This window comes from Vombatus ursinus, unplaced genomic scaffold (genome assembly GCF_900497805.2).
Source record: "Vombatus ursinus unplaced genomic scaffold, bare-nosed wombat genome assembly UNPS02015030.1, whole genome shotgun sequence".
NCBI lineage: Eukaryota > Metazoa > Chordata > Mammalia > Diprotodontia > Vombatidae > Vombatus > Vombatus ursinus.
This window is the reverse complement of record NW_020954808.1, coordinates 1,222,952-1,248,942: the sequence shown is the minus strand read 5'-3', so window position 1 is coordinate 1,248,942 and position 25,991 is coordinate 1,222,952. Positions and strand designations below refer to the sequence as shown.

General features: G+C 46.7%; 2 protein-coding genes across 2 annotated transcripts in view; one reads left to right on the top strand and one right to left on the bottom strand.

The window, feature by feature from the left end:
* ARHGAP35 (Rho GTPase activating protein 35) overlaps positions 1–18,027 on the bottom strand; it is a 151,558-nt gene extending 133,531 nt beyond the window's left edge. Inside the window, exon 1 of the mRNA XM_027845875.1 lies at positions 17,991–18,027. The gene's annotated coding sequence lies outside the window, so the exon portion shown is untranslated. The remainder of the gene's footprint in view (positions 1–17,990) is intronic.
* Positions 18,028–25,574: 7,547 nt separating this feature from the next.
* AP2S1 (adaptor related protein complex 2 subunit sigma 1) overlaps positions 25,575–25,991 on the top strand; it is a 5,198-nt gene continuing 4,781 nt past the window's right edge. The window contains 2 exon segments of the mRNA XM_027845834.1: positions 25,575–25,667; positions 25,669–25,794. Coding sequence (XP_027701635.1) covers positions 25,575–25,667; positions 25,669–25,794 — 219 coding nt within the window.

Sequence of the window (25,991 nt, the reverse complement as noted above, 5' to 3'; positions counted from 1 at the left end):
AGTTTAACACTGGGTTCTGAGGGACCTTTGCCATGACCCTAACAGCTTCAATCCGCTTACAATGAGGTGTACAAAGAATTCATCAAGATTGGCTCATTTAGGAGAGCTGACAGTTTCTCTGGTAAATATGTGAAATGTTTCTAATCCACGAAATCCTGATAGGGGAAATTCGGCAAAAATGGGAGGAAGGACACTAGGTTTATCCAAGGCCCTGTCATCACAGAGCCCAGTTCTTCTGACTTCGAGGCCTGTGATCCTTACATTAGTTAGTCCACTACAATTAACATGGCCTCTCATTCCCAGATTACACTCTCCTTTATGGCATGGTGGAGAAATGAGTGCTGAATTTGTACTCAGAGAATCTCTTTACTACCATAACACATGCTTCCAACTCAAATTGAGGCAGTTAAATCTCAAACACAAAGCTCAGAAATAGAAGGGCTACCTCAGCCAGCCACTTAAGTGATAGAAAGAGAGTCACTTCCCCTGTCTGAGCTTCTGCTGCTTCATCTGTAAAATGGGGACGAGACTCTATACTTAACAACTTTGTTCCCCTCAAAGAGCCATCTAAGTGTGACTGGTCATCCTTTCCCAAAATCGTCCTCTGTCACCACACCATTCCTGTCCACCGAGGCCTGCCAGCTAGAAGGGCTTTGAGCACTGTCTCTGCTGATGGACAAAGACTGAAGACAGCTAAATTCAGTAAGTCAGGGTTGCAGTCTGGTTTGGTGAATGATCGTGGATATATTTAAAGTAACAAGTATTATCATTATATTTGTGTAATGTTTTATTTCATAATCTTCAAAGAACTTTTCTAAAGATGACCCATAGCACACAGCGTGTACTGGCACAGGGTGGCAGGAGAACAGTTCCATTTTACAGATCAAGCAAATCTAACACAGACTCTCAGAACTAAACAGAATATAAAGGGAGTTTCTCTATCAATGCAGAAACAAATTCTCTCTAACATATCCCTGGTGGGTGAATAACCCCCTTAATTTTACAGATGGGGAAACTAAGGTAGGAGATGAGTGACTCATTCCAGGTCACACAGTTTATTAATGACTGAGCTGAGACTTGCATCAAAGTCTCCCAAACACCAGTCCAACACTTCTGACTACAGGCCCCGTCATCAAAGCAGTTCAATCGTGACCTAAGACATACCCCAAAGTCCCTAGGCTTCCATTAGCAACTTCTACTGCCCAATCCATTTGTATTTTGTGGCCAGATGATCTTGTCATCCACACACAGCAAGCTGTTACTTCTCCAGCAAACACCCATGAGCAAAGTACTGTGCTAATAACTGAGGAGAGCAAGAGCATTACAAAAGGAACTTTGCCCTAGGAAGGAAGGTTACAGCCTTGGTCTACACTATCAGGATATTTCTGAGCTGAGCTCAGGTGAAGACACTAGCTCAAGGTTCTCCAGGGTACCACTGAGGCAGGGCCAGGAGTGGACCCCAGGACTTCTGACAGCGAAGGCAGCACACTTTCTAAAACTCAAACTTCTTCCTGTTATTCTTGCTACATGCCCAGACCTTCAAGTCTTCCTCTGATGCCTCAACATGGTGCCGGGGTGCTCTACCACTGTTTCTCAAAGGCATGGGCAGTGGAGCCCAAGCAGCGATAGGCCTATCACGCTGGAAAGGCTTGAGTATGGACCCAAAGCCAGCCACAGCAACTCAGGAAGATCATCTATTTAGGTGTGGAAGGACAGCAGTCTACACTGGCACAGGGAATGCCTTTGCACCACCTCTAAATTCCAGGTAAATAAATAATGTTAGATTTGTCTCTATTTACAAATATTCTCTCAACACTTTCAATGGGTCAATTTCTGACCTAGGGTAACACCAAATGCTCTAGTGACTTCCAATTACCTGACAGAATGGGACTTTAACAGATCACAGGCACCTCCATTTAAAGATGGAAGGGACCTTAGAGGACATTAAGCAGAAGCCAGGAGGCTAGGGGACTCATCCCAAGGTCATCCAGTCAGTAAGTGGCTGTGCCTGGTAGTATGTCAACTCAAGTCCTCTGACTCACTATCAGAGAAGCAGAGAGGCGGTGTGGCATAGGGCAAGAAGCAGGGAGCCTGGAAGTCAAGAGACCAAGGTTTGAGCCCTGGCTCCGACAGCCATCCTTGAACACATCACTCAAATGAAATGTTTCCTCACGGGTAAAAGAACAAAGATCCCAATACTCCCTACCTTAGGAGCCTGTCATTAAAAAAGTACACTGCTATGTAAATGTCTAATTACTAAGAGTGGTGGAAAAAGAGCTGGCCAGCTGAGAGGACTCCACTCCTTTCAGGTTGCCCCATTTTGTCATCCTGGTTGGAAAAATAAAATTAGGAGCTGGAGCATGACTCAGCCTCATCAGAAAGGGAAAGGACACTTGCTGTCTAATGAAGATAACAATCTGAAAGGGTTGTTCATATTGCTCCAAAGTGATCATTTCTTTGTCGCTATGCTCAGTAAATAGACCAGTCCAAGGGTCTTGTACAGGTTGTTCACTCTCTGCTCATTTGATAAATATTTGTTCTCTTCCAAAAGATTTGGGAAAAATCTGTAATCCTCCCAAAGGGGGAGGAAATATATACAATCTTTTAGTCTAACAAGTTATAAGCTACATGAGGGCTGCAACGATAGCTTGTCTTTCTTTTTATCTTACCCCAATACCTTGCTCATATTAAGCGTTTAATGAATGTTTGCTGTTTAAGAAGTCATTTTTGGAGAGTTTTTCTCTAATACAGTAAGTTCTATAATAAAAGTAATATGATGCAGGAACAAGATCAGAGAATTGCTCCTAAAAGCTTACTGGCTTCCAGTCCCATTGGTAATATTTGCTGGCTGTTACTGCTCTGAGCCACCACTTCCCCTTCTGTAAAACATGGAGAGTGAGTTTAACTAGCTTCCTCTCAGGACTGTGATCGAAGCACTTTGCAAATAGTAAGAGTAGTGTGTAAATGTTTGCTATTATCATAACCTGATCCATCTCTAGCATTTCATTTTTTATTTTTTAAGGTGCTTTCTAACACTGAAAATTTGTCTTCTATCTAAAGTTCCTGACAGTGCTGACACTCTCTTTTCCAAGGCCCCTTTCCAACCTTTAATGTTTTATGACTTTATCTTTCCACATGTACATACTCTTTAGCTACCAGCATATTTCTAAAAATTCATATAATTTTAAGCTAGACTATTCCATCTTGGAATCAGCCACAAGTAACAAATCCATTATATACTCACTCAGTCTTTGGCTGACAATTCATCACCTAGATATTTTTGTAGGGTATATCTCAAATTCGATAAATAGTAAAATTTCAGTGAGTCATCCTGGGCTACTCTGGGCCTTGCTTTTACCCAGGAAATGGAGTCCTCACAGACCAAATCTGGTTCCATTTCAATGATAAATGCATTTCTCCCAAAGCAAAACAAAGGCTCAACAGTAAATGGATTTTCTTGACAATACCCTGATTCCTAAGCTAGCTAAGAATTCACCAAGTCATAAAAAAGAACTATGGGCTCCTGGATACTAGATTTTTGGTCTATAACATACTTGCCCTTCAAGGGAATGAAATCTCTCAGAGAAGTACAAAAAGGTCTTGTGATAACAGGTATTTTAATCCAAAGTAATAATAAAGATCTGATAATGCCTTTTGAGATTGTAGTTGGACCCCTTGGCAGGGATGCTATTATTGCGATGTAATTCTTAATGACCTGAATTCACTGATTAATTTCTTTAGTCTTCTGGCTAGTAGATGATTTCTTTTCCATTAGTCAGTTTAAGAATAACACTGAAGTCATCTGAGAAATCTAAAAAGGTTCCAGAATGTAGTAGTAGTTGCGTATGCAGTGTGATATACCAAAAAGAGCGCTGAACAGGGACTCAAGAGTCCTGATACTGACTAGTTGTGTAAAGCTGGATCAGTTACCTCCCTTTTTGGACATTAGTCTTTTCATAACCAAATGACAGGTAAGGCCCACCCCAGTCACCCCTAAGATTCTTGAAGGTAAGCAGTTTGTGGGCAAGGATTGTCTTTTCTCTTTTGGAGGGAACCCACCAAAAGAATACCTTTTCTCCTGTTTTAACTTATTTATTCTTGCTTACTGATTCACTTTCCTGTCTATAATATTTTCCCTTCCCCTCGGTGGACCACTGAGATACTACCTGTCTTTCAAGGCTCAGCTAAGATCACCTCCCTCAGTAAAGCCTGCTATCCCTACCTACTTGCTCTGCTTGTCAAAAACAATCCTTTTTCACACCCTGAATGACATTCTGTTCATTCTTCTCTTATACACTTGGGTTCTACTTCATATTACAGTTATTTGTATACATGTCATACGCTCCTAATAGACTGTGAACTCCTATAGGACATGATCTATCTCTTCTTCATCTCGGTAATCCCCCCAATCCCTAAAATTCCATGCTCCATGTAGTATCATCCATACACTTGAACACACCCATCAAGTTTAGTGTTCTCCCGGCTGACCTGAGTTCCCTAACTGCTTAAACTGATCTTCTTGTGACATGGTCTCCAACCTCCTCCCTAATGGCTGACAAGGAACTGACTGTACCAAATTCATCTGTTTGGACAGAATTCCATCACAGTAAAACAATTGAAATGTCTCAGTATTATAAAGGAATTTGACCTACAAAAGTCTACCTGCCTTCTCTATTCTTATTAAATGTTGTATTTAATACTTAGAATTTAAACTTTATTCAAATTCAAACAAATATAAACCTAATGTTAAGTTCTTTAAACCTAAACCTCAGTAATCATTTCCCTAACCCATGACAACTTTTAATTCTTGCTTATTGGCATCAGAGTAAAACCCAGTACTGACCACAGGATTCAAGGAAAACTGACAATTTTCTGTACTGATGTCATTTCACCAAGAACATCAGTAATTTCAATAATCCACCAGCAAAATCTGTCAAAGAGAAATTACTGAAAGAAGTCAGTAATAGGCTAGCAATACACATTGTTAAGACAGGCCCAAATTCAGAGATCTCAATATAAAGGCCAAAAGATGCCTCTCTAGAAAACAGTCGGGTGAAGGGGATGGAAATGAAAGTGACTAGTAGCTCACCTGGAAATCTTTAACATGGCTAATAAACAAAGGATTCAGGGGGAAAACAAGAAAATATATTGTACCTAAAGAACTTTTAGAAAAAGAAATCTCCCAATAAGCAAGGCCAATAAGTAAAATTATCACCTCAATGTACAATGCCTACCTACTCTATCAGGTAACGAGCAAGACTTCTGGACTCCAAAGTCAGAAGACCTGTATCTGAGTTCACTGACTTTGGTGACCAGAGGCAAACCTCTCTGAACCTCAGTTTATTCATCTGTAAAATAAGACTACTGTTCAGGAAAGGCTTTTGTGACCCTTAAAGCCCTACAGAAATGAATCTGTAGGCCTGCCATCTGAGAAGCATCCGAGTTAAAAGTCTGGAGGGGCTGCGGCCTGATGACACATTGTAGACCCCTGAAAGAATATTGCTGCAGCCAGCATTCGCTGTGTTAGGAAGTGGCAGATACTCTGACCTGGAGGTTCTCTGACATCTTCCAATCCTTGAGATTCCTTGCCTGGGGTAGTAAAAAGAGAAGAAACTCAAAGGTTTTAGTTCCATTTTGGTCACTTACTGTCTGTGAAACTGAATTTCTCCCAACAACTTATTTCAGGATCCTTAAAGAATATTTATAGATAGGAAGCTATTCTTGATGCCTAATGTAAGTTATTCACCCTGCAATTTGAATTTTTATCTTATTCTCTAGTAACCAAATGAGAAGGAGAGTGACCAATTATCATTATTCTAATAACTTAAAAGCTCAGAAGTGCTAATAATGAGGACAAGATAAAAACTTTTATCCAGGAAAAGTAACAAGTTATGATTCTGATGGTTAGTCCAAGAAGGCCTGCTCAAAAGAAGGAAGGTTTTAAGGTTTTAAGAATGAGAGCGATCCAACAGCTACTCAAATGAAATGCTTCTATGGTAATAAGTTCCCAGTCACAGGTGACATGGAAGTAAAGGGGACATAACCGTTTGCTAAAGATCATGAGATTTAGTATTAGAAAAGGCCTTAAAGAGAAAAATCAGTCTCAAAGCAGTTAAGTATTCACCCAAGGCCATACAGAGACCAAAACGCAAAGGCAGAAGCAGGGCTGAAGTCAGGAGTCACCTCAGGTAAGCCAATGATTAGATAACCTCCATGATTCTCCTTCTCAAGTGAAATGTGATTTTATGATTGGCAGAGCACATTTGAGGGATCAAGCCAGAATTCATCACAAATGTCCTAATCATTCAACTGATTTACTATTCTATCCCTATGGGAAACCACATACAAGGACCTCAAAGGCTGGAAGACTAAACTACACTGGCTACATTCCTTTGGGGAAGGAGCAGATGATCTAAATCTCCACAGGTTTACAGCAACCAGATCTCCTATCCACAAGAGAGAATAAGGCTCTTACTCATTATAAGACTATGAAAAGGCAAAATGTCACACTTTCATTTCTTCCTGACTTGTTCCTTTCTTCTCAGACAAGGTCTCCCCATCTTGTCCAAGATGGACGTGCAGTGGCCGCTCCCTGCCCAATACCGGTACTCATCAGCAAGGAAGCTTTGGGATGCTTCTTCTGTTTCCAACTGGGAGTGTTTGGTCCCTCCTTGGGCAGCCTGGTGCCCAACCTCCCCCACACTCTTAAGATACTGTTGCTGGACTTGGTGCCCACTGCAGCTCACAACTTTTTGAGCTTGAGTGATCCCCAGCCACAGGGATTACCAGGATGGGCCACCATGCCCAGCTCTCAGGACTTCTGCCTATGTCCAATGAAGGAAAAGGATTCCTGTCTCTTACTGAGGTAGAGGAGAACCTTAAAGTCTTCTTCATTTTTCAACAAGACAAAAACCAACTTGCTGACAAAGAGCAAGCTGAGGGTTAACAAAAAGTGACCACTTTTTCTAATGTGATAATTACAAGTATTAGATACTGAGAAAAATGAATCAGATATAACCATCTCAGTAGTGCTTTGCTCCATCTTGCCATGGGCTTGAGACCCAACACTGCCACTGACATAGCCTAGGCAAGTTTCTTTCCAGGTCCCTCCTGTGTAAAATGGATCACAACAGCTAAGAAACCGCCCTGCCTCCCCCCCACCCCAATCTCACAGGTTGTTAGTAAAGTACCATATCAAAGTGGGTTATCTTCCTCTGTTTCACAGGGCTGTTGATGAGGACTCAATGAGCAAAGTATTCAAAGACCTCTATCACCTTGAGCTACTCTAACTGCAATGGGACTCCTGTCCTCGTAAAGGTGTTGTGATCAAGCCGATTACACTGTCAGTAACTGCTGCCAGCCTAATGCTCTGTACCCACTTCCTACAAAGTCTAAAACAACAAGGCTGTATGACCAAATGCATCCACAAAAGCAGATCCAAATGAAATACAATTAAAAAGCACAATTATAAAAAGTAAAGACATCATTAACACAAGGAGATCCAATGCTAGGGGCAACTGTTAATTATCCTGAACATGAAACTTTAAAAGACAAATAAGTAGAACCAAATTATCCTACTCCACACGAGCTGTAATCACATTGGCAACGTTAGAAATGTTGGTTTCCAGCAGGACATCAGTATAAACAAACGATCCTGTTTGTCAGCAGGGGACTGGGAGTCAAGAAATATGGAGCCCAGACACTGGGTTTGCGCCTCCTGGCCATGCAACCTTGGGGAAAGTTTCTTCCCAGCCCTGAACCTGCTTCCCCAGTTGTAAAATTGGAGGGCTGGACAAAATATTCTCCAAGCTCACTTGTGAAATGCCATGTTTTACCTCCATAACTGCTTATGCATTGTGGACATTCAAACATTTGATGACTAAGTGGATGTAAAAGAAGAGAGGAAATGATCCTGATAAAGCTGTCCTGCCACACGCTAAGACGGGCTACACGAGACCTAAAATGACTTGATGATCCTTAAACAGAGATGTGAGTCAGGGAAACAACATACTAAAGCAAACACGGTGGCAGAGTGTTCAGTAAACCCCAAGGTCTCAGTTATTGGGGGAAGGATTATCTGACAAAAACTACTGGGAAAATGGACAGCAGTCTGGCAGAAATTAAATTCAGACTAACACCTCACACCATACAACAAAATAAGATCCAAAAGGACAAATTACAGTAGCAAGGGAGAAATTACCTTAGGAATCTATGGATGGGGAAAGAATTCATGACTAAGAAAGTGCTAGAGGATCATACAAGACAAAACAAACAATTTTGATTAAAGAAAGTTTAAGAAGTTTTTGCACAAATAAATTTAATGTAGTAAAAATGAGAAGGGAAATCTGTAATGAGGAAAAACTTTTTGCAACAAGTTTCTCAAAGAAAGGACTTATATCCAAGATATGTAAAGGACTGATTCAAATGAGAATAGGAATCATTCCCTAATAGATAAATGGTCAACGGACACAAACAGGCAGTTTCCAAAGGAAGAAATCCAAGCTATAAACAAGCATCTTCTGTAATGCTTTCAATCAATAATAATTGGAGAAATGCAGATTCAAGTAACTGAGGTTAACCTCATCCTTATCAGACTGGAAGATGTGAAAAAGAAGAAAATGACAAATGTTGGAAGAATAGGTACACTAGAAACATACTGTGGGTGGAGCTGTGCCGTGGTTCAGCCACTCTGGAAACTAATCTAGAATGACTCCCAGAAAGGTGCCAATCTATACATAGCCAGATATACCACTACTAGGCCTATACCTAAAAGGAATTAAAGAAAGAGGAAAAGCACCTATTTATACAAAAAAACTGGAGCAGTTCTTCTCATGTTAGCCCCAAATTGGAAACTTAAGGGAGTGTCCTATTGAGGAATGGCTAAACAAATTATCATATATGTAATGGAATATTATTGTGCCATAAGAAATGAAGAAAAGGACAGCTTCAGAGCAAACTGGCAAGGCCTCTATGAACTGAGAGAGAGTAAAGTGAGCGGAATTAGAAGCACAATTTTTTATGGAGAAAAACAACTCTGAAGGACTTTCAAACCCTGATCAAAGGAATGAGAAGTCACAAGTCCAGAAGAATGAAGCTGAAACATTTGAAATGCAGAACGAGATTTTTGGACAGGGTTAAGGGAATTTGTTTTTGGCAGAATATGCAGGTATGTACTGAGGCTTTATTTTGGATTTTTTTTTTTATTTTCTCAAAGAGGAAGGGAGATGGGAAGAAGAGATTAATTTTTGAAATGTTTGCTAATTTAAAAAATGAAAACACAAGATCTGTGTTTTATATACAGAAATAAATCCCCTTGTTACTTTAACAAATGTTATTATTTCTAGGCCTTTGTATCCAGTAGTTGCTTACGGGTCAGATGCAGTTTCATAGATCCACTATTACAACATTCTGGAACCTTTTTGGATTTCTCATATGACTTTAGTTTTATTCTTTAAATGACTAATGGGAAAGAAATTTCCTACCAGCCAGATGACCAAAGAAATTAATCAATGAATTCAAGTCATTAAGAATTGCATCACAATAGTAGCATCTCTGCCAAGAAGTCTAACTATACTCTCAAAAAGCTTTATCAGGTCTTTATTACTTTGGATTAAAATACCTGTTATCACAAGGCCTTTTAGAACTACTCAGACAGAAATCATTCCCTTGAAGGGCAAATCTGTTATAGACCAAAAACCTAGTATTCAGGAGGCTAATAAAATCTCATATTAATTCATTACCTACTTTAATGTGTACACAATCAATTTGTTGCTAAACAAAGGAAGCTTCCTAATTATTGGTGGCAATTAATGGCAATCTTTCTGTTTGGTCTGAATCTTAATAGTCTAATGTCTATCAGGACTAGGCACTGGGCTACCCAGCCTGCAGGAGGTTTCCAGCACTAGAGAAGAACAATCACAGTTTTGGTCTTTCTTTCACTGAGATCAGAAACCTGAGAATTTTTTGTTCGGTACGTAATACAGCTATATTTTACAGATTTTTCCCCCTATCAAGACAACTGAATTTGGTGATTTATTTATTAAGAGTCCCTGTGCTCGATCCTGGTAGCACAGCAGAGGAGACACGGCACTGGATCTGGACTGATGAAGAGAAGCAGTAGATGCCTGAAGAAGCTAACAATCTAACTTTGGGGGATTAAAACATTAAGAAAAGAAGAGGCAGCCTAAGTATCAAATGAGTAGCAGAGAGGGGTTATATGGAGCTCAGAAAATGGTAAAGAGTTTGAAGGCTCAAAGAAGGACTTTATTTCACATGGCTCCCACGGATTCAATTACCATCTCTATGCAGATGATTCCCACATCTACTTCTCCAACCCTAACCTCTCTCCTGACCTCCTACTGCACATCTTGAATAGGATGTCCCACATCCTTAAATATACATGACCCAGTCTCTCCTCCAACATTCACCACTCAGGTACAGACCCCTCATCTCCTCATGCCAGGACTCCTGTAATAGCCTGCTGGTGGGTCTCCCTGTCTCAATTCTCTCCTCACTCCAGTCCATCCTTCATCCAACTGTCAAAGTAATCTTCCAAAACCACAAGTCTGACCATGTTGCTCCCTACTACTCAATAAACTCCAGCAGTTCCCTATTACTTCCAAGGTGAAATATTAAATCCTGCTTGACTTTTACAGCTTTTCAGAAATAGCCTCCTTCTTGCAATTTACTGCCCTCCAAATATGCTACAATCCAGAGACACCAGCCTCTTTGCTATCCGGATACAAGACACTCTATCTCCTGTTTCTTTTCATCAGCTAGCCCCATGCCTGACATTTTCTCCCCCCTGTCCTCTGCTTCCCAGTTTCTCTCAAGTCTCAGTTCAAATTCCACCATCTGCAAGATGTCTGTCCTGGCTCCCCTCAATGCTAGTCTGTCAACAAATATTTATTATGCACCTACTCTGTGCCAGACATTATGCTAAGCACCAGGGATACAAACAGAGGCAAAAGACAGTCCCTACCCACAAGAAGCTCACAGTCTAGCAGGGGAGACAACATGCATATAACTATGTACAAGACCATGAATGAGGAAAAAGCTACCTCCCAAGGTGATTCATTCTACTTTTAAAAGTTTAGCTGTTAGTTTTTCCCATTAATTAGCCAAACTCTTTCTCTCTGTGACTTCCTCCCAACTTACTCCTGGTTATTGTTTTCTGGGCCCAAACAGAACAATTCTAAACTCTCTTCCATATGACAGACAGCCAGGCCTCCATATCCTTGAACATCCACTCTGTTCAGTCTCTCAGCTGATCGATCCTCTTAGGGCACAGTCTCCGATCCCTTCTCTATCCTTACCACCTTCCTCTGGATATGTGTCACCCAAAACTCAAAGAGCACTCAACACGTGGTCTAAGCCAAGAGCAGTAGGACCATGGCCTCCCTTGTCCTGAAAACGTATCTTGCAAGGCAATCTAAGATCACATTAGCTTTTCTGGTTGCCATTTTACAGGATACTGACTGTAGTGAGCTTGCAGCCCACTAGACGCTCCTGATCTTTTTGAATCCAAACTGCTGCCTCGGCCTAAAGGCTAAAAGTATGATCGTGAAAAGGAAACATCACTCACAAGTATCTCCCATGGCCAGAAGGCAGCACAATTGCTAAAGGAACCAAGGAGGTACTAGCAACATCACAAATGTCTAAAGGTGCCTACAAATGCATAATCCTACTATCAAAATGAGTTTCATAAGATGGAAATATTAGTTACAATAAAGAGGGTAGGGGTAGCTAGGTGGTGCAATGGATAGAGCACCGACCCTGGAGTCAGGAGGACCTGAGTACAAATCCAGCCACATAACACATGATACTCACTAGCTGTGTGACCCTGGGCAAGTCATTTAACTCCAATTGCCTCACCAAAAAACAAAAACAAACAAACAAACAAAAAATTAAATAAAGAGGGTAAGAAAAAGCAAAGTCTGGTCATTTTCAGCTGAAGTAAATGCACATTATGCTCTGAGTTATTTGCAAGCATAATTCCCTTTCATGCAGGCAAGGCAAAGTTTATTACACCAAATATTAGAGACAAAACTTTTCAGAAAATCAACGTAACGGATTTGTTTGTTCTTAATACCAGCAATCCAAGTTCTATTCAAACCATTACCATTTGAGATTCTAGATCAACAAGGACTCGGCATGAAAAACTTAGTATTGTTCTTCAAACAAGGTGGCCAGAGGTGTATGCTGGTGTATGTCACCGGCCTCACCATAGAAAGTCTTTCCCAACCCCTACCACTTCCCAGATTATAAATGATCCTCCATATGGATAACTCTAAGAAAAGCACTGTTGGTTTGACTTTTTAAAACCATCCATAGGTAAAACAAAAAGAGGTCCGGGGTCCAAGGCCCTCACTCCTTGACTGAGGGATCCAAAGTCAAGCCCCCCCAGAGCAAAGGCGCCCTGGCTCTGGACCTGGCTTCTGCATATCTTCAAAGGCAACTCGTCTTGGTGGGTTTTAAGGTCCCTTCAGACGCAAGGGTCCTTTACCTTTTTTGTATCCTGGACTTCTCTTGCAGTCAGTCTAGCAAAACCTAGGGACCCCCTCCTACCTGTCATCAGAAAAATGAAGTTAAATGCAATTATAAAATAAAATACATCAAGATTACAATGGAAACCAATTATAGTATGATAGAGTTGTAGAAAATATCTTAAAAAGCCAGTTCACAAACCCAAAGTTTATGCCCCATGTCAGGAAAAGACCAAAGAAGGAAGGATAAGTGGGGAGAGCCTGTCATACACTCACTGGTACCCTGGATAACTACTTTATTTTTCTGAACCTCCATTTCTATGAAGAGTTTGGACTAAATCACCTTTAGGGCCACTTCCAGCTCTAAATTCATGGGCACATATGGGAGTTTGGGATTGTGGTTTTTATTTTAAATAGATGCATGCCTGAATCTCTGTTGAGGAAACGTGACAGCAAGAGATTGCAGGGGTAGTAGGGCAGCATCCCTGTCTGGCCCTTTCTCCCCATGTCCCCAGCTTCCGCCCTAATTCAGGTCCTTTGCACCACTGGTTCAGACTACTGCTACTCTTCAAGGGTCCTCTCTGCCTCCACATCTCTCCTTGTTAATCCGCCCATCACAGAGTTGCCAAAGAGATTTTCCCCAAGCATGGGTCAGTTCCCTTCTCAATCAATTCCAATGGCTTCCACCTTTAGAATCAAAGAGAAACTCCTGTTTGACATTTAAAGCCCCTCACAACCTGGTCCCAACTTACATTTGCAGACTCATTACACATTACTCCTCTTCAGGTACTCCACAATCCAGCCAAACTGGCCTTCTTTAACAATCAGCAGAATTCCCTGTTTCAATTCAATTCAATTCAATAAGTATTCATTAACTGCCTTCCACAGGCAGAACATAAACTCTGATGTTTGTCAGCTCTCTGACTTGCCAGCTTTATGGCACATGCCTTTCTTCCATGTACATTTTGGTCCAGTCAAACTGGCCTTCTGACTGTTCCTCACAGAGAATGACAATACGTTTTCCCAACTCTATGGCTCTACACTGGCTATCTCCATGACTGGAATGCCCTCCATGCTACAGAGGCCTTTCTTGACCCACAGAGGCCAATGTCCTTGCATCTCATCTGGATGTGCGTGCATGAGTGCGCAATTCTCACCGGACAGAATGCAACCAACTGATGGCAAGGACAGTCTCACTTTGTCTCTGCAGGCCTGGTATCGAGCACAGCACTATGGCACCGAGAAACCAGGCTGATCTGGAGGACAGCCTTTAAGGCCCCTTTTGGCTCTAAACCCCAATCTATCTTCCTGGGGTCCTATAAGCCCATCTCAGGAAGGACAAAGAAAGGTAGCCTGCCTCAGGACACCTGGGCACAAACCCTCACTCTGCCACCATCCATGATGACCAGACATGACTTGGGCAGGCTGCTTCACGTCTCCAGGCCTGTTTCTTCATGTATCAGGTGAACTGCAGATGCTAGGTAAACTCTAAATCTCCTTCCGGCTCTGAAGCCTGTGGATCTTTTTCAATATTCCAGGCAGGGACTGATGAAGGCCCTCAGGAGGTTGGCAGAAACAAGGGATGGATATAAGAAAGGTTATGACAAAATTGTTCCCATCCCTAAGTCACTGGCATGCATTTCTCAAGGACTTGCTTCCCCCACACACTAGTAAAATCTTAAGAGCCTTTTCCCCTATTCCACTGTGGCCCTGTGTTTTCAGGTTTTTGCCAATGTACAGGATCCCAAAGGTCTTGGTCTGAACTCTGCCAGAATGGGGAGAGCATAGGGGAAGGAAGTAAGTAAGAGAAGAATAGTTAAAGAGAAAAGCTTGGATCAGATCTGTTTCTGCCCAGTGCCACAGCCTCCATCTTCTGAGGCCTTCCAAAGAGGCTCCCAGATGAAGAAATGCCACCACTTTGAAAACAAAGAGCCCCAGCTGGCATGTTAGCTGATCCAGACAGCCAAGATTGACACCTCAGAATTCTGCATTGCAAAAGCCACTGGCATTATCTGGTCGGGTCTGCTACATATATCCAGGAAATCCGATGGTTTTTGGTATACCAACTATTAGGTCAAGAAAAACCCATCCTCTATGCCTCTGTCCATTTGACTCCTATTGTGTGAACCTGGGTGAGGAGCTCACGGGGACAACCTGGACATTTTTTCAAACGCTAAAGAAGCTCTCCAAAGTTCCTATGGACAGGGATGGGATAATGGACGGAAAACTGGCTTTGGAGAGTCACCAAGACCCAGTTTCAGGGCCTGACTCTGTCACTTACTAACTGTTTGATTTTAAGGAAGTCCCAGGATCATAAAGTTTATCTGTACAAGGAGCTAAGATTGTCCAGGCCAACATCGACAAGTGAAAAAAATAGGCTCCAACAGTTCTAGGGCTTGCCCAGGAGCACACACAGCTCTTATGTGTCAAGATCTACCCAGGTGTGCTTGCATCTTTGGGCCCTTCCTGCTGCCCCATGTTACTGCTTCATCTCTAAAAGGAGAGAACTGTGCAGGCACAGAACCTGTATCACAGGTCACCATGAAGCTCCAATGAGAACACATGCAGAAGATCACATGATAGCCACTAATCTGTTAAGAAAGCATCTCCAAAGTCTCAGAACTCTTGATCTTTTCCCCACATCCACATTAAGAAAAACTCAGAATGCTTTATGATATAACCTTCCTAATTAAAATAAATTCACAAAATTATCCAGTAATCACTTACCTACCCAAGTGCCATTAACAGAAACATTCCTCAGTTCTTTCAGCAAATATTGACAAACCCCTCACATACTCACTACTGGGCCCTCTGCATCAGCAAAACTCATCTCTAGGACTACATAATTTCTAGCACTGGACCCTTCAAGACCACTTATTCTGCCCCTCGTTTTCCAAAGGGGGAAACAGCCTTCCCAAGGCCACAGAACCAGGGTTAGAACCCAAGTCTTGAGGCTCTTCCCACACTCCCACACAGTACCTCACACAGATTTCTGAGATGCTGAGGAATCAATGGTTCAATTCTATGGTTCACCCTGAATATGGCTCTTCATCTGAAAAGTGTTCACATAGAACTATTTCTTTAAAAGTGCTAGAATAAACAAAGACCAATCGGTGGTTCACTTATAGGCCCTCACAGATGATCACTGCTCTAATAAGCAATTGCCCTAAGGGCACAAAAAAACCGATTTTGGTTTAATTTGCTCATAAAAATCACTTTAAAAAAAGATTCTCCTCTATCCAAGTGGTCAGTACCCAATTCCTTAACTAAGGAAGGAATAAGAATTATGAGGTAGAGTGTTATGGCAAGCTAGGGTTCTGCATTCTAATCCTGGCTAACACCAACTACTAGCTGGTTAACCAGCAGCAAGGTGCTTTCTCTGTGCAGGCTTCAGTTCCCCAAATGTAAAATGAGGGCACTGGACAATTTGATCTCCACGGGCTCTTCCATGTGGAACAGCAGCAAGGAACACTGGATTTGGGGATTTGGTGTCTGAGAATCTGGGTTCAAATCCTGGCTCTGTTAACTGTCTATGGAACCTTAGACAAATAAATCATCTCTTTGGTCTCAGTTTCCCCATCTGTAAAAATAGAGAGATTCAATTAAATGACTTCTGAAACAACACATTTTTATGTCACTTTAAGATTTGCAAAGTGCTTTACGTATGTGAATTCATTTGCTCTTCACAACAACCCTGGAAGGCAGATGCTATTATGGTCCCCATTTTACAGGTAAAGAAACACAAAGTCAAGAGAGTTGCCCAAGGTCACACAGCTAGTGAGTGTCTGAGGCCTTCCTGACACCCTATCCAGAATGCTCTAAGCACTGAACCATCTAGCTGCCCTAGAAAGGGAATATATTATCTCTAAAGATGAAGAAACTGAGGCTAAAAAGGCTCCAAATATTAATAACTAAAGTAGGCAGGTCTGAACCCATGTCTTCCAACTTCAAGGCTTCTTCCACAGACCCTGCAAACTCCTGAATCAGACGTGGTGTCCAAATAAAAATTAAAGTAGTATCCTCTGATAAAGCCCATCACCTAACTCCTAACAGAAGATGAAGAAAAGAAGGCCAGGACTAAGTGATACCAGTCAGCCACCCCGACCTTCCTGACAGGCCACCTCCTCAAAGGGAGGAGTGCAACTGAAGCTATCAGGGAGCATGAGCACACACCCCACTGGGTCGGCAATGAGGCACTGCTTCGCTCTGGGAGTACCTGAAACACTAGAGCTCAAGGACCTGACTGACACTTGGCACTCTCCCTTTCAACAAACAACTGGCAGAGCGCTTTCCCAATCTTTTGACATCACCATTTTGTGGACCAGGAAGACCAAGGCACAAAAGACACAGAAAAGGAATCTGTCCTCCCCAAACCCCGAAGTTCACACTGCTGACCTGAAGGTGACCTGGGAGTTTCCCAGGGAGCCAGGGCACTAAGCAGAAAAAAGGCCCATAGGGATGGGGGGGATGAAGAAGGGGGAGCCCACGTGCTTCAGCAGCAGACCCCCTGAAGAACAATATGACTGAACCCCAGCAACCTTCTAGTGAGGTCCCGGTTGGGGGGAAAAGGATAAAAATTAAGGAAAAGAAACCTAGAAATCCCTTTCAAGAAACTGAAAAATCCACTTTGTAAGTTTTGGGGAGAGAAGAAAAAATAAAGAAATAAGAGGGATAAAGGACACAGGACCCTCTTTCTCTGATAAGATGTAACACATAGGCAGGGACTAGGGGTAAAGCCCACAGACTCCCTAACTCGGGAAGATACTTCCCAGGTAAATCAACACACCCCTGCCCATCGATTCGCTGGCTGGGGGCGAAGCAAGGCTCAAATCTCAGGTCCTTGCCCTCAAGGTGTTTGCAATCCAGCCAGCAGCCTGCAGAACCCGGAGGAAGGAGACCAGGCCACAGCTCCTCCTGGATGGGGGAGGGGGAAGGGAAGAAGGGAACCATCCCCTGGGCTCCAAAGGGAAAGCCATCCCTGGGGGCTCCAGGAGGGATGCCACCCCCTACTCCCAAGAATGCCTCCATTGTTCCCAAGCTCTGAAATCTGTACACTTATGCCGCCGCCCCCCCCAATTCCAGAATCCATGGGAATGGGGGGGGCAGACAAGAGCCCCGACGCTCCCCCCCACCCCGGACTCCAGCAGACTGTGCGCCCCTAACGAGGAAGGGCCTACAGCTGAGTCCCCCACATCGGGCCCTCCCAGGATCCTCACTGCCCGAACTGGGGGGAAGGGGGGGAGATGCACCAGCAGGAAGAAAGGGAGCCTCGTCCTAGGCTCCTCCTGGGAAATGGTGGGAGACGCCGAGCTCCTCAAGGCCTGCCCTCCCTGCCCACTGGCCCCGAGCCCCCCTCCCCCCCACTCCTAAACGGGAAGGGTCCCCGCTCGCCCCCCCTCCCCCAGCAGTGCCGCCTGGCAGCGCCCCCCGCAGTGCCCGCCGGCAGTGCCCCTCCCCAGCCTACCCCGCCCCCGGCCAGGCCCGAGCATTCGCTCCCTCACTTACCGGGCTCAGCGCGGGCCGGGCCTGGGGGCTCGGGCAGGCGGAGGCGGCGGCGGCGGCCCCGGCGCCATGTTCTCTGCTGCCGCTGCCGCCGCTGCTGCTGCTGCTCCTCCTGCTGCTGCTGCCGCTGCTGCCGCCGCCGCCCGGGCCGGGAGGGGGAGGGGCCGCCGGCGGGCGGGGGAGAGGGGAGGGCCGGGCAGGGGAGGGGGAGGGGCCGCGCTCCCGCTCCCTCCTTCACACCCCGCAGTGCTCGGGCTCGGCCGCTGCCGCCGCCGCCGCCGCCGCCGCGGGGGGAGGGGCGAGGACAGGGGCGGCCAATGCAAACGGCGGGCCGGGCCGCGCTGTACCGCGCCGCAGCCCTGCCCTGCCCTCCCCGGGCGCCGCTGCGAGACCCGGCCCGAGCGCGCGCGACGAGGCCGTGGGAAGGTGGTGGAGGAGCGGGGAGGGGGAGCGTGAGCTCCAGCGCGAGCGAGCGCACGCGCGAGGTACCCCGGCCAACCGCCGCCGAGGCTGGCTCGAGGGGGGAGGGGCGGGAAGGGGCGCGAGACCCGGCGCGAGGCTTGGGGGGGGCGGGGGGGGGGGCGGGAGGGAGGCCCGAGCGCGCGCACGCGCCCCAGCGCGCGACACAGCACAGGGCGAGGAGGCGGGGCCTGCGAGCGCGCACGCCCGCAAGGCGCTAGCCGCAGTGGGGCGGGGGGCGCGTGCGCGATAGCCTCTACTCTAGAGCCGCAGGAGACATCCAGAGGCCGGGGGTAGGAGAGAGGGCACGCCCGGTGCGAGGCCCCTCACGCCAACGCGCGCGGGCGCACCGAACCTCCCCGCGCCGCGACAGGAGTAGAGGGAAGGGGAGGGCATATCGGCCTAGCGCGAGCCCACCGGCTCGCGCGAGGCGTGATCCGCCAATGAGAGCGCGGGGCGGGCCTGAGCCGCAGCCCCCCGTGGGGAGCGGGCGGAGGGGGCACGCGTCGGAGCCCGAAGAAAACGCGGAGGGGAGGGCCAGGGCAGGGCCGCAGCCCTTGAGGGAGTTGGAGAGCCTAGGGGCGTGGCCTCCGTCACCCAATCAAGGGCTTGGGTTCCGTCGGTCCCGCCCCCATGGGGGCGGGGGCGGGCAGCGCGTGCTCTCCAGTGGCAGACGCGGGCGGGCGGCACCAGCTGAGCAGCCCCGGGGACTGCGACGGGGCGGGTGGCTGGTCAGTGCTGGGCCCGGGGGCAGCCCCGCAGCTGCCCAGAGCTTCCAGTTCAGGAGCCAGAAATAGGAAGGAAACGGCCCTGCCGGGGTTAGGGTCCCGACCAGAGGCCCGTCCGCCCTCGAAGCGCTCTCGAACCCCGGGCCGAGCGGCTTGGCTGTTCATCGCAGTCTCTTGGAATATCTGCTTTCCAGGATCATCTGAGACTTCCTGATTAGGCCCCCTCCCCTTCCCCCTCCGCCTGCTTTCTCCAGCCTCTATTTAATTTGTAGGGTGTATGTACACCCTGTCTGTGTAGGGTGGCTTCTCTCCAGTGGGATGCAAGTTCCTCGAGGGATTGTTTCATTTTTGTCTATACAGAAAGTGAAAAGGGCACTGGATTTGGTTCCACTATTTACCAGCTGTGTGACCTGAGGGTAAGTCACCTTCCCTCTGGGCCTCCTGTCCGTCTGTCAAAGAAGGAAGTGGAACTAGACGACCTCTTAGTTCCAGCCTAGTCTGTGATCCAAGGTGCATGAGTTGAACTTTGAATGAAGGCAGCAATTCTAAGGTGGAAGTGAAGAAGGATGGTCCTGGCAAGGTAGGACCCGGATGAAGGCACACAGGCTGAAAATGAAATTGAGACAATTTAGCCCAACCCCCCTCCATTTTAAAGATGAAGTCTAAGAGGCCTGTGGGGTGTTCAGGGCGGGCTGGCTTGCCCACCCCTTTTCAGGGCCGCTCATCTCCCTGTGGTGTCCAGCTGGCACTCCATTCTCCCCTGTAGTTCCAAGAAGCTATGGCACACTCAGCATCCAAACCCTTGTAAAACTAACTCAGCAGATAGGAAAAACCAGGCTGACGGTAATTGGTAATCGATGGACCTCAAACCCGTGGTTGAGTTGGGGTGATGTCCAACCCAAGCATGAAGACTTCCCCCAGGAATGGGTAGATGAGAACAGTTTGTTCCAGCGGCTTTCAGCTGTTGGTTTCAGGTGCGTGGAGCACGTAGAGCTTGGTCAGAGATCAAAGACACCGAGGTCATCCACCACATCCCCCGCCAGTGCCAGGCATCCTGACGTTTGTCTTGGATGACTGTGGCTGAAGACTCTGCCACTCTGCCTTATGGCTCTCATTCACGATTGAGTCAAGACATCACCTGGTGTTGTTGGTCCTCTTCAAAATCGAAGAACGAGCCACGAGAGGTGGAAGGGGCCATGGACGTAGTCTAGGCCAGTTTCTTCAGATGAAACTGACACCTGTGGAGGTGGAAGGCCAAAGATCACACAACTGGTCTACCAGAACTAGGTCTTAGGTCCCGGCTTTCTAACTCCACGTCACTGGACTTGAATCTGGAAGGGGCCTTGGAGACCAGCTTCTTTTTAGATACCTACCATGTATTGCTTTAGTGTGTCTTTTTGGAGGGATAATGGTGCCTAATGAGATAATACTTGTAAAATGCTTCCCAGAGTGCCTAGCAAATGGTAGGTTCTTAATTAGTATTTGTCCCTTCCACACCCCATCACTCCCAGGATATAAACCTGGATTTAAATCCTGCCCACACATTGGCTGTGATCCTTAACCTCCCAGCACTCTGGGCCACTTTCAAGTTGCAAAGGCAGTGCTGACCTGTATTGGAAGAGAGATTATCTCTACCCTGATGTTCCCTATACCAATAAAATCACCAGGTCCAGTCCCTGACCTTACATTTGTTTTACCTCTTACAGTAAATACTAGCTGATTGATACCTGTAAGAGGTGATCTGGGAGTTCCCTGTTTTGGTTAAAATTCATAAGCATTTATCGAATCAAATATAAACTCCTCTGTCTGGCATCCTGAATTCTTTACAAGTTGGTCCCAGTTTTCAGCCTAATTCCACCTGACTCCTCTTCACACGCTCTAAGGTAGGTCCAGCCAAATTCATACAGGACTTCATACCACGTCTGGGCTCCTGGCCTTTGTCCCCTGGTCATGCCCTGTGCCTGGGATGTACACCCTCCTCACTTCTGGCCTCAGACTCCCTTACTTCCTTCAAGATCTGATCCAGCCCCACCTTCTGTCCTGGTTCCCCCACAGTAGCTCGAGCCCACCCTCCAAAACTACTTAAGATTTATTTGGTATGTCCTTTGGTGGCTACTGTTTCATTTTTGTCTTTAGATTCCTAGCACTAAGCAAATAATAAAAATAAATCTGTGATTTGTTTATATGTATTTATTTATTTGTCTTTCCCATTAGCTCCTCGAGGGCAGGGACTGTCCCTTGTATTTCTTTTATCTCTCCAGTGTTTAGCCCAGTGCCTCCCTGGTACATAATAGGAGCTTAATAAATGTGGGCTGATTTCATTGGTCCAGACCACCCTGGTGAGAAAAATCCTTCTGCCTATGCAGTTCAGCATATTCTCTGGAATGTGCCCTCTAAGACCGTTGGGCAAAAACCTTCAGAAGTTAAGTGATTTTCCCAGGGTCACACAGAGACTTCCTTGCACCACAGCCAACTCTGTCCACTAGGCCATGCTGGCTTTCTAGCAAAAGTAGTTGGTTAATATATGCCTGCTGATTGCTAGGTTTGGGACTGAGTGCCGAGGAGGCAGAAATGAAGAACTGTCATGTCCTTGTGAAGTTTACATTCCAATATGGGATAATCAGGAGTTTGCAGATGAGTGAAAGATTGGACAGCTGGAAGAGGGAAAGACTGGGGAATCAGGTGGGTGGGAACAGTTACCTCAAGGAGAGGATGGGGAGGGGCCCCTTAGGGAATGGCTACCCTAGATCTGCCAGTTTGAGACTGATGAGCTGGTAAACCCAGCAGCCTGTCAGAGGACCTTGTTTCTGAGGCTGGCATCACCCTACCCCACCCCCAGGAATGAGGGGGAAGGGGAGGGGAAGAACAAGCATGTTTCAGCACCTACTGTGTGCCAGGCACTGTGCTAAGCATTTGACAGATATTAGTGCCTTTGATTTCATAGATCAGATTTAGCGCTGGTAGGCCCCAGGGATTCTTTTTTGTATCCCCAGAATCTTGGCACATGGTAAGCATTTAATAATTACTTCTCCAACTGAATCTGGCCCAACCACCTCATTTTACAGAAAGGGAAAGTAGATCCCAGAGAAGGGGTCCCTTGCCCAAGGACTCGAATGTAGTAAGTGATTTTCCAACTTGGAACAGAGGATTTCAAATTGAATGCTCCTTCCAGTAGATTTTAAATCATAAGAATATCGATCAAATCTAGAACTTAAAAGGACTTCAAAGGCCATCTAGCTGAAAAAAACCTCCTTTGAGAGATGAATTTGAGGCCCAAAGAGGCCACGAAAGGTCCTACCACTAGCAAGGTCACACCATGCTAGGATTTGAACCCAGACCCTCGGTCTTTGAGCTAGTGCCTTTCCCATTCTACTGGGCTATGAATCAGCACGAACAGAACGCTCCCCTCGGGGTATGTAGCAGAAGGAAGCCTCCTCCCCCACACTCGTGCCAGGCCTCGGCTCCAGTAAAAATAAACAGACAAGTAAACAATTAGCAGATTTACATAAGGATTGCCAAGGCTAGCTGCTCTCTAGCTGTCTGGAGCATCCCCTTCGGGCCCTGTGGACTGACTGCCCCCCTACAAGGTTACCAGCGGCTGCTTTTGCTCTGGGCCCTCCTTGCGCTGACCCAGGTTCAAGAAGGCAGTCTTTTCCTAGAGGGTCCCCGCTTCATTGCCCCTCCCAGGATATTGCAACAGGGAGCTCCCTGGGGGATTGGGAGTGGAGGGAGTGGGGAAGTGGAGCTGCTTTTGCTGACCGTGGTGGAATCCGTCTGGTGAAACCCAGAGGACTTTGGATTGGGACTCAGGATGACCTGACTTCAAGTTCTGGTTCTGCCTCTTCCTATCTGTGTGGCCTTGAGCAAACCCCCTCTCAGAGGGGGTTTTGTAAAATGAGGCGAAGTTGTCCTCTCCGATCCCTTCAATCTATGGCCCTCTGCAGCCTTGCCTGTATTTGTGTGTTGGGGGTGGGCCTCTTTTCCAAGACATTTACTCAGGCCTACCTACAGGGCTCTAGAAGTACAGGTATTCACATAGACCAAGCTCCCAGCCTTCATGGAGCTTAGCAGGGGGTTAAGCCACAGACACATAAAAAATGTTCACCTATTCTTATACGAGGCTGCTGTGGTGAAATGCGTAGAATGCGACTCAACTTAGTTGTTCAGTCATTTCAGCATGACTCTATTTGCCTTTTTTTGGGCAGAAACACTGAAAACGTTTGCCATTTCCTTCTCTAGCACTCATTTTACAGGTGAGGAAACTGAGGCAAGCAGGGTGAAGTGATTTGCCCAGGGTCACACAGCTGGTAAGTATCTGAGGCTGGATTTGAACTCAGGGCCTCCTGACTCCGGGGCCAACATTCTGTCTTACTGAAGCGCCCCCTAGCTGCCAAGTCCAGTGGCCTTTTCTGGGTTCTCATTCTTGACTTCTCTGCAACGTTTGACACTGGTCCATCACTTTCCTCTTTAGGTTTTCTCTGCTCTGTCCTGATTCTCTTCCTACCTCTCAGACCACTTGTCAGTTTCCTTTGCTGGATCCTGCTTCAGATCATACCCTCTGATGGTAGGGGTCCCAGGGGGCCGTGTCCTGGGCCTTCTTCTCTTCTTCCTCCATTCTGCTCCACTGGGCAATCTCATCAGCTGCTGTGGATTGAATTACCATTTCTTTGTAGATGGCTGTCAAATCTACCTTCCCTGCCCCAAACTCTCTCTTCACCTCTAATCTCAAATCTCCAGGTGCTTTTCAGACATCTGGAACTGGATGTCCAGTCGACATCTTAAAGTTATGTCCAAAATGGAACTCAGTATCTTTCCCTAAAACCCTTCCAACCTCCCACCTTTCCTGTTACTGTAGAGGTCAACTCTATGCTCCCTGGACTCCTCACTCTCTCTCACCCCCTCCCCAACATCCAAGCTGTTGCCAAGGGTTGGCCATGTCACCTTTGCAACATCTCCAGAACATGCCCCCTTCTCTGCTCTGACACTGCCCCCACCTTGGTGCCCCTACCTCATCACCTCATATCTCTATTATTGCAGGAGCCTGTAAGTGGGTCTGCCTGCTTCATGTCTCTCCCCACTCCAATCTATTCTCCATTTGCCCAGCAAAGTGATTTTTCTAAAGTGTAGGTCCTCCCAGTCACTCCCCTATTAGATAAACTCCAGTGATTTCTTATCAGTTCCAGGATCAAATAAATCCTCTGTCCAAAGCCGTTTATGGGCTGCCCCTTCCTTCCTTTCCAGTCTTTTACTTCTTTAGCACCCCTACACATACTCAATGATGCAGTCACCCTGGCTTCCTTGCCATCCTTGCCACTGGGCACTCCATCTCCCGGTTCTTCCTGTGGGCATTTTCACTGCTATCTTCCATGTCTGGAATGCTCTCCCTCTACATCTCTGCCTCCCAGCTTCCTTGAAGTCCCAGCTAAAATCCCACCTCCTACAGGAAGCCTTTCCTGGACCCTCCTAATGCAGGGGCCTTCCCTCTGTTGATTTCCTACGTATCCTGTGTATAGTTGTGTCTATGTCATCTCCCTGGTTAGACTGTGAACTCCTAGAGGGCAGGGACTGTTTTTCTTTGAGTGTCCTGTCCCTGCCCAGCTTGGCACAGTGCCTAGCACATAGCAGGCAATTAATTAATGCTTGCCAACTGACTCCAACTGAGTCATAGTTGGATCTTAGAGGCCTTTGAATCCGAACTCATTTTACTGACGAGGAAACTGAGTCCCTGAGAAGTTAAGTGACTTGTTCAGGGTCACACAGTAAGCACTCCTTTCTCTTAAGTCAAAGGTGGAATCTGGAGTGAAACCAATTCTGCTGCAGCCTCTATCCCTTACTTCCCTGGAGGAGATTCTACACTAGCCACGCAGAGTGAGCTCTTGGAAAAGCCAATGGGAGAAAGAGGTCCTTGGCAGAGATGGGAAACGGGCCAATCAGACCGAGCTTTTGTCTGAGAAGGCCTCTTCAGGGCCAGTGAAGGGCCAAAGGTGGCCTCAAGAGGAGCCTTGACCTCTTCCATCCCGAGTTTTAGGGTTCTTTCTCTGTAAGAGGTCACAACCTGGACCCCAGAGCACATCTGAATCCTGGGGACAACATCTGCTCTGTAGGAGTGCTAGTTTCGGGAGTATGCTTTCAGGACTGCACTTCCCAGAATGCAACCCTGGGGATCTTAGCAGCAGAGACAACTGGGCTTCCTGGGGAGGAATAAGCTTGATTAAGGCCGTCACAAAGCGAGGAGGCGACAGAGTGGCATTTAAGCGTAGGGCCTTAGATATCTACTACTGAGCTCTTTCCACACCTCGCCGCCTTCCTGAAGCCGTGGGGAAATGGTGCCCCCTGGCGTCCAAGATCGTGCTGCTGCAACTATGACTCCCGGGGCGGCAGGAGCTGTGAAGAGCGGAGCATGCTGGGAAGGGTGAGATTGTGCTCCAATGACCAAGGCCCTGAACTACAAATCCCAGCGGCCCCCGCGCGGAAGGGAGGTGTCGTACCAAACGGATGTCCGTTTTGGCTGCGGCCCGGAGAGCAGCCTGAAGCCGCGGCTTTGGAAGTCACCCAGTCTCCGCGGGACCCCGGAGATCGGGGAGATCGGGGTGGGGGCTCGACCCCGAGGGATCACCATGGTAACGGGGATCGCGCGGCCAAGAATCTTGGGGCCCTGTCAGCCTTCTCTGGGCCCGGCTTCTCCATCCCCCCGCACCTCCCCCCAGGCCGGGTCCGCTGGTTCTGGCCGCGCCCTGGACTAACGGAGCCGGGACGGACCAAGGGGAGGGGGGAGAGAACATGGAGGGAGGCGCTGGACCTGGGAGGGGGGGGGGGG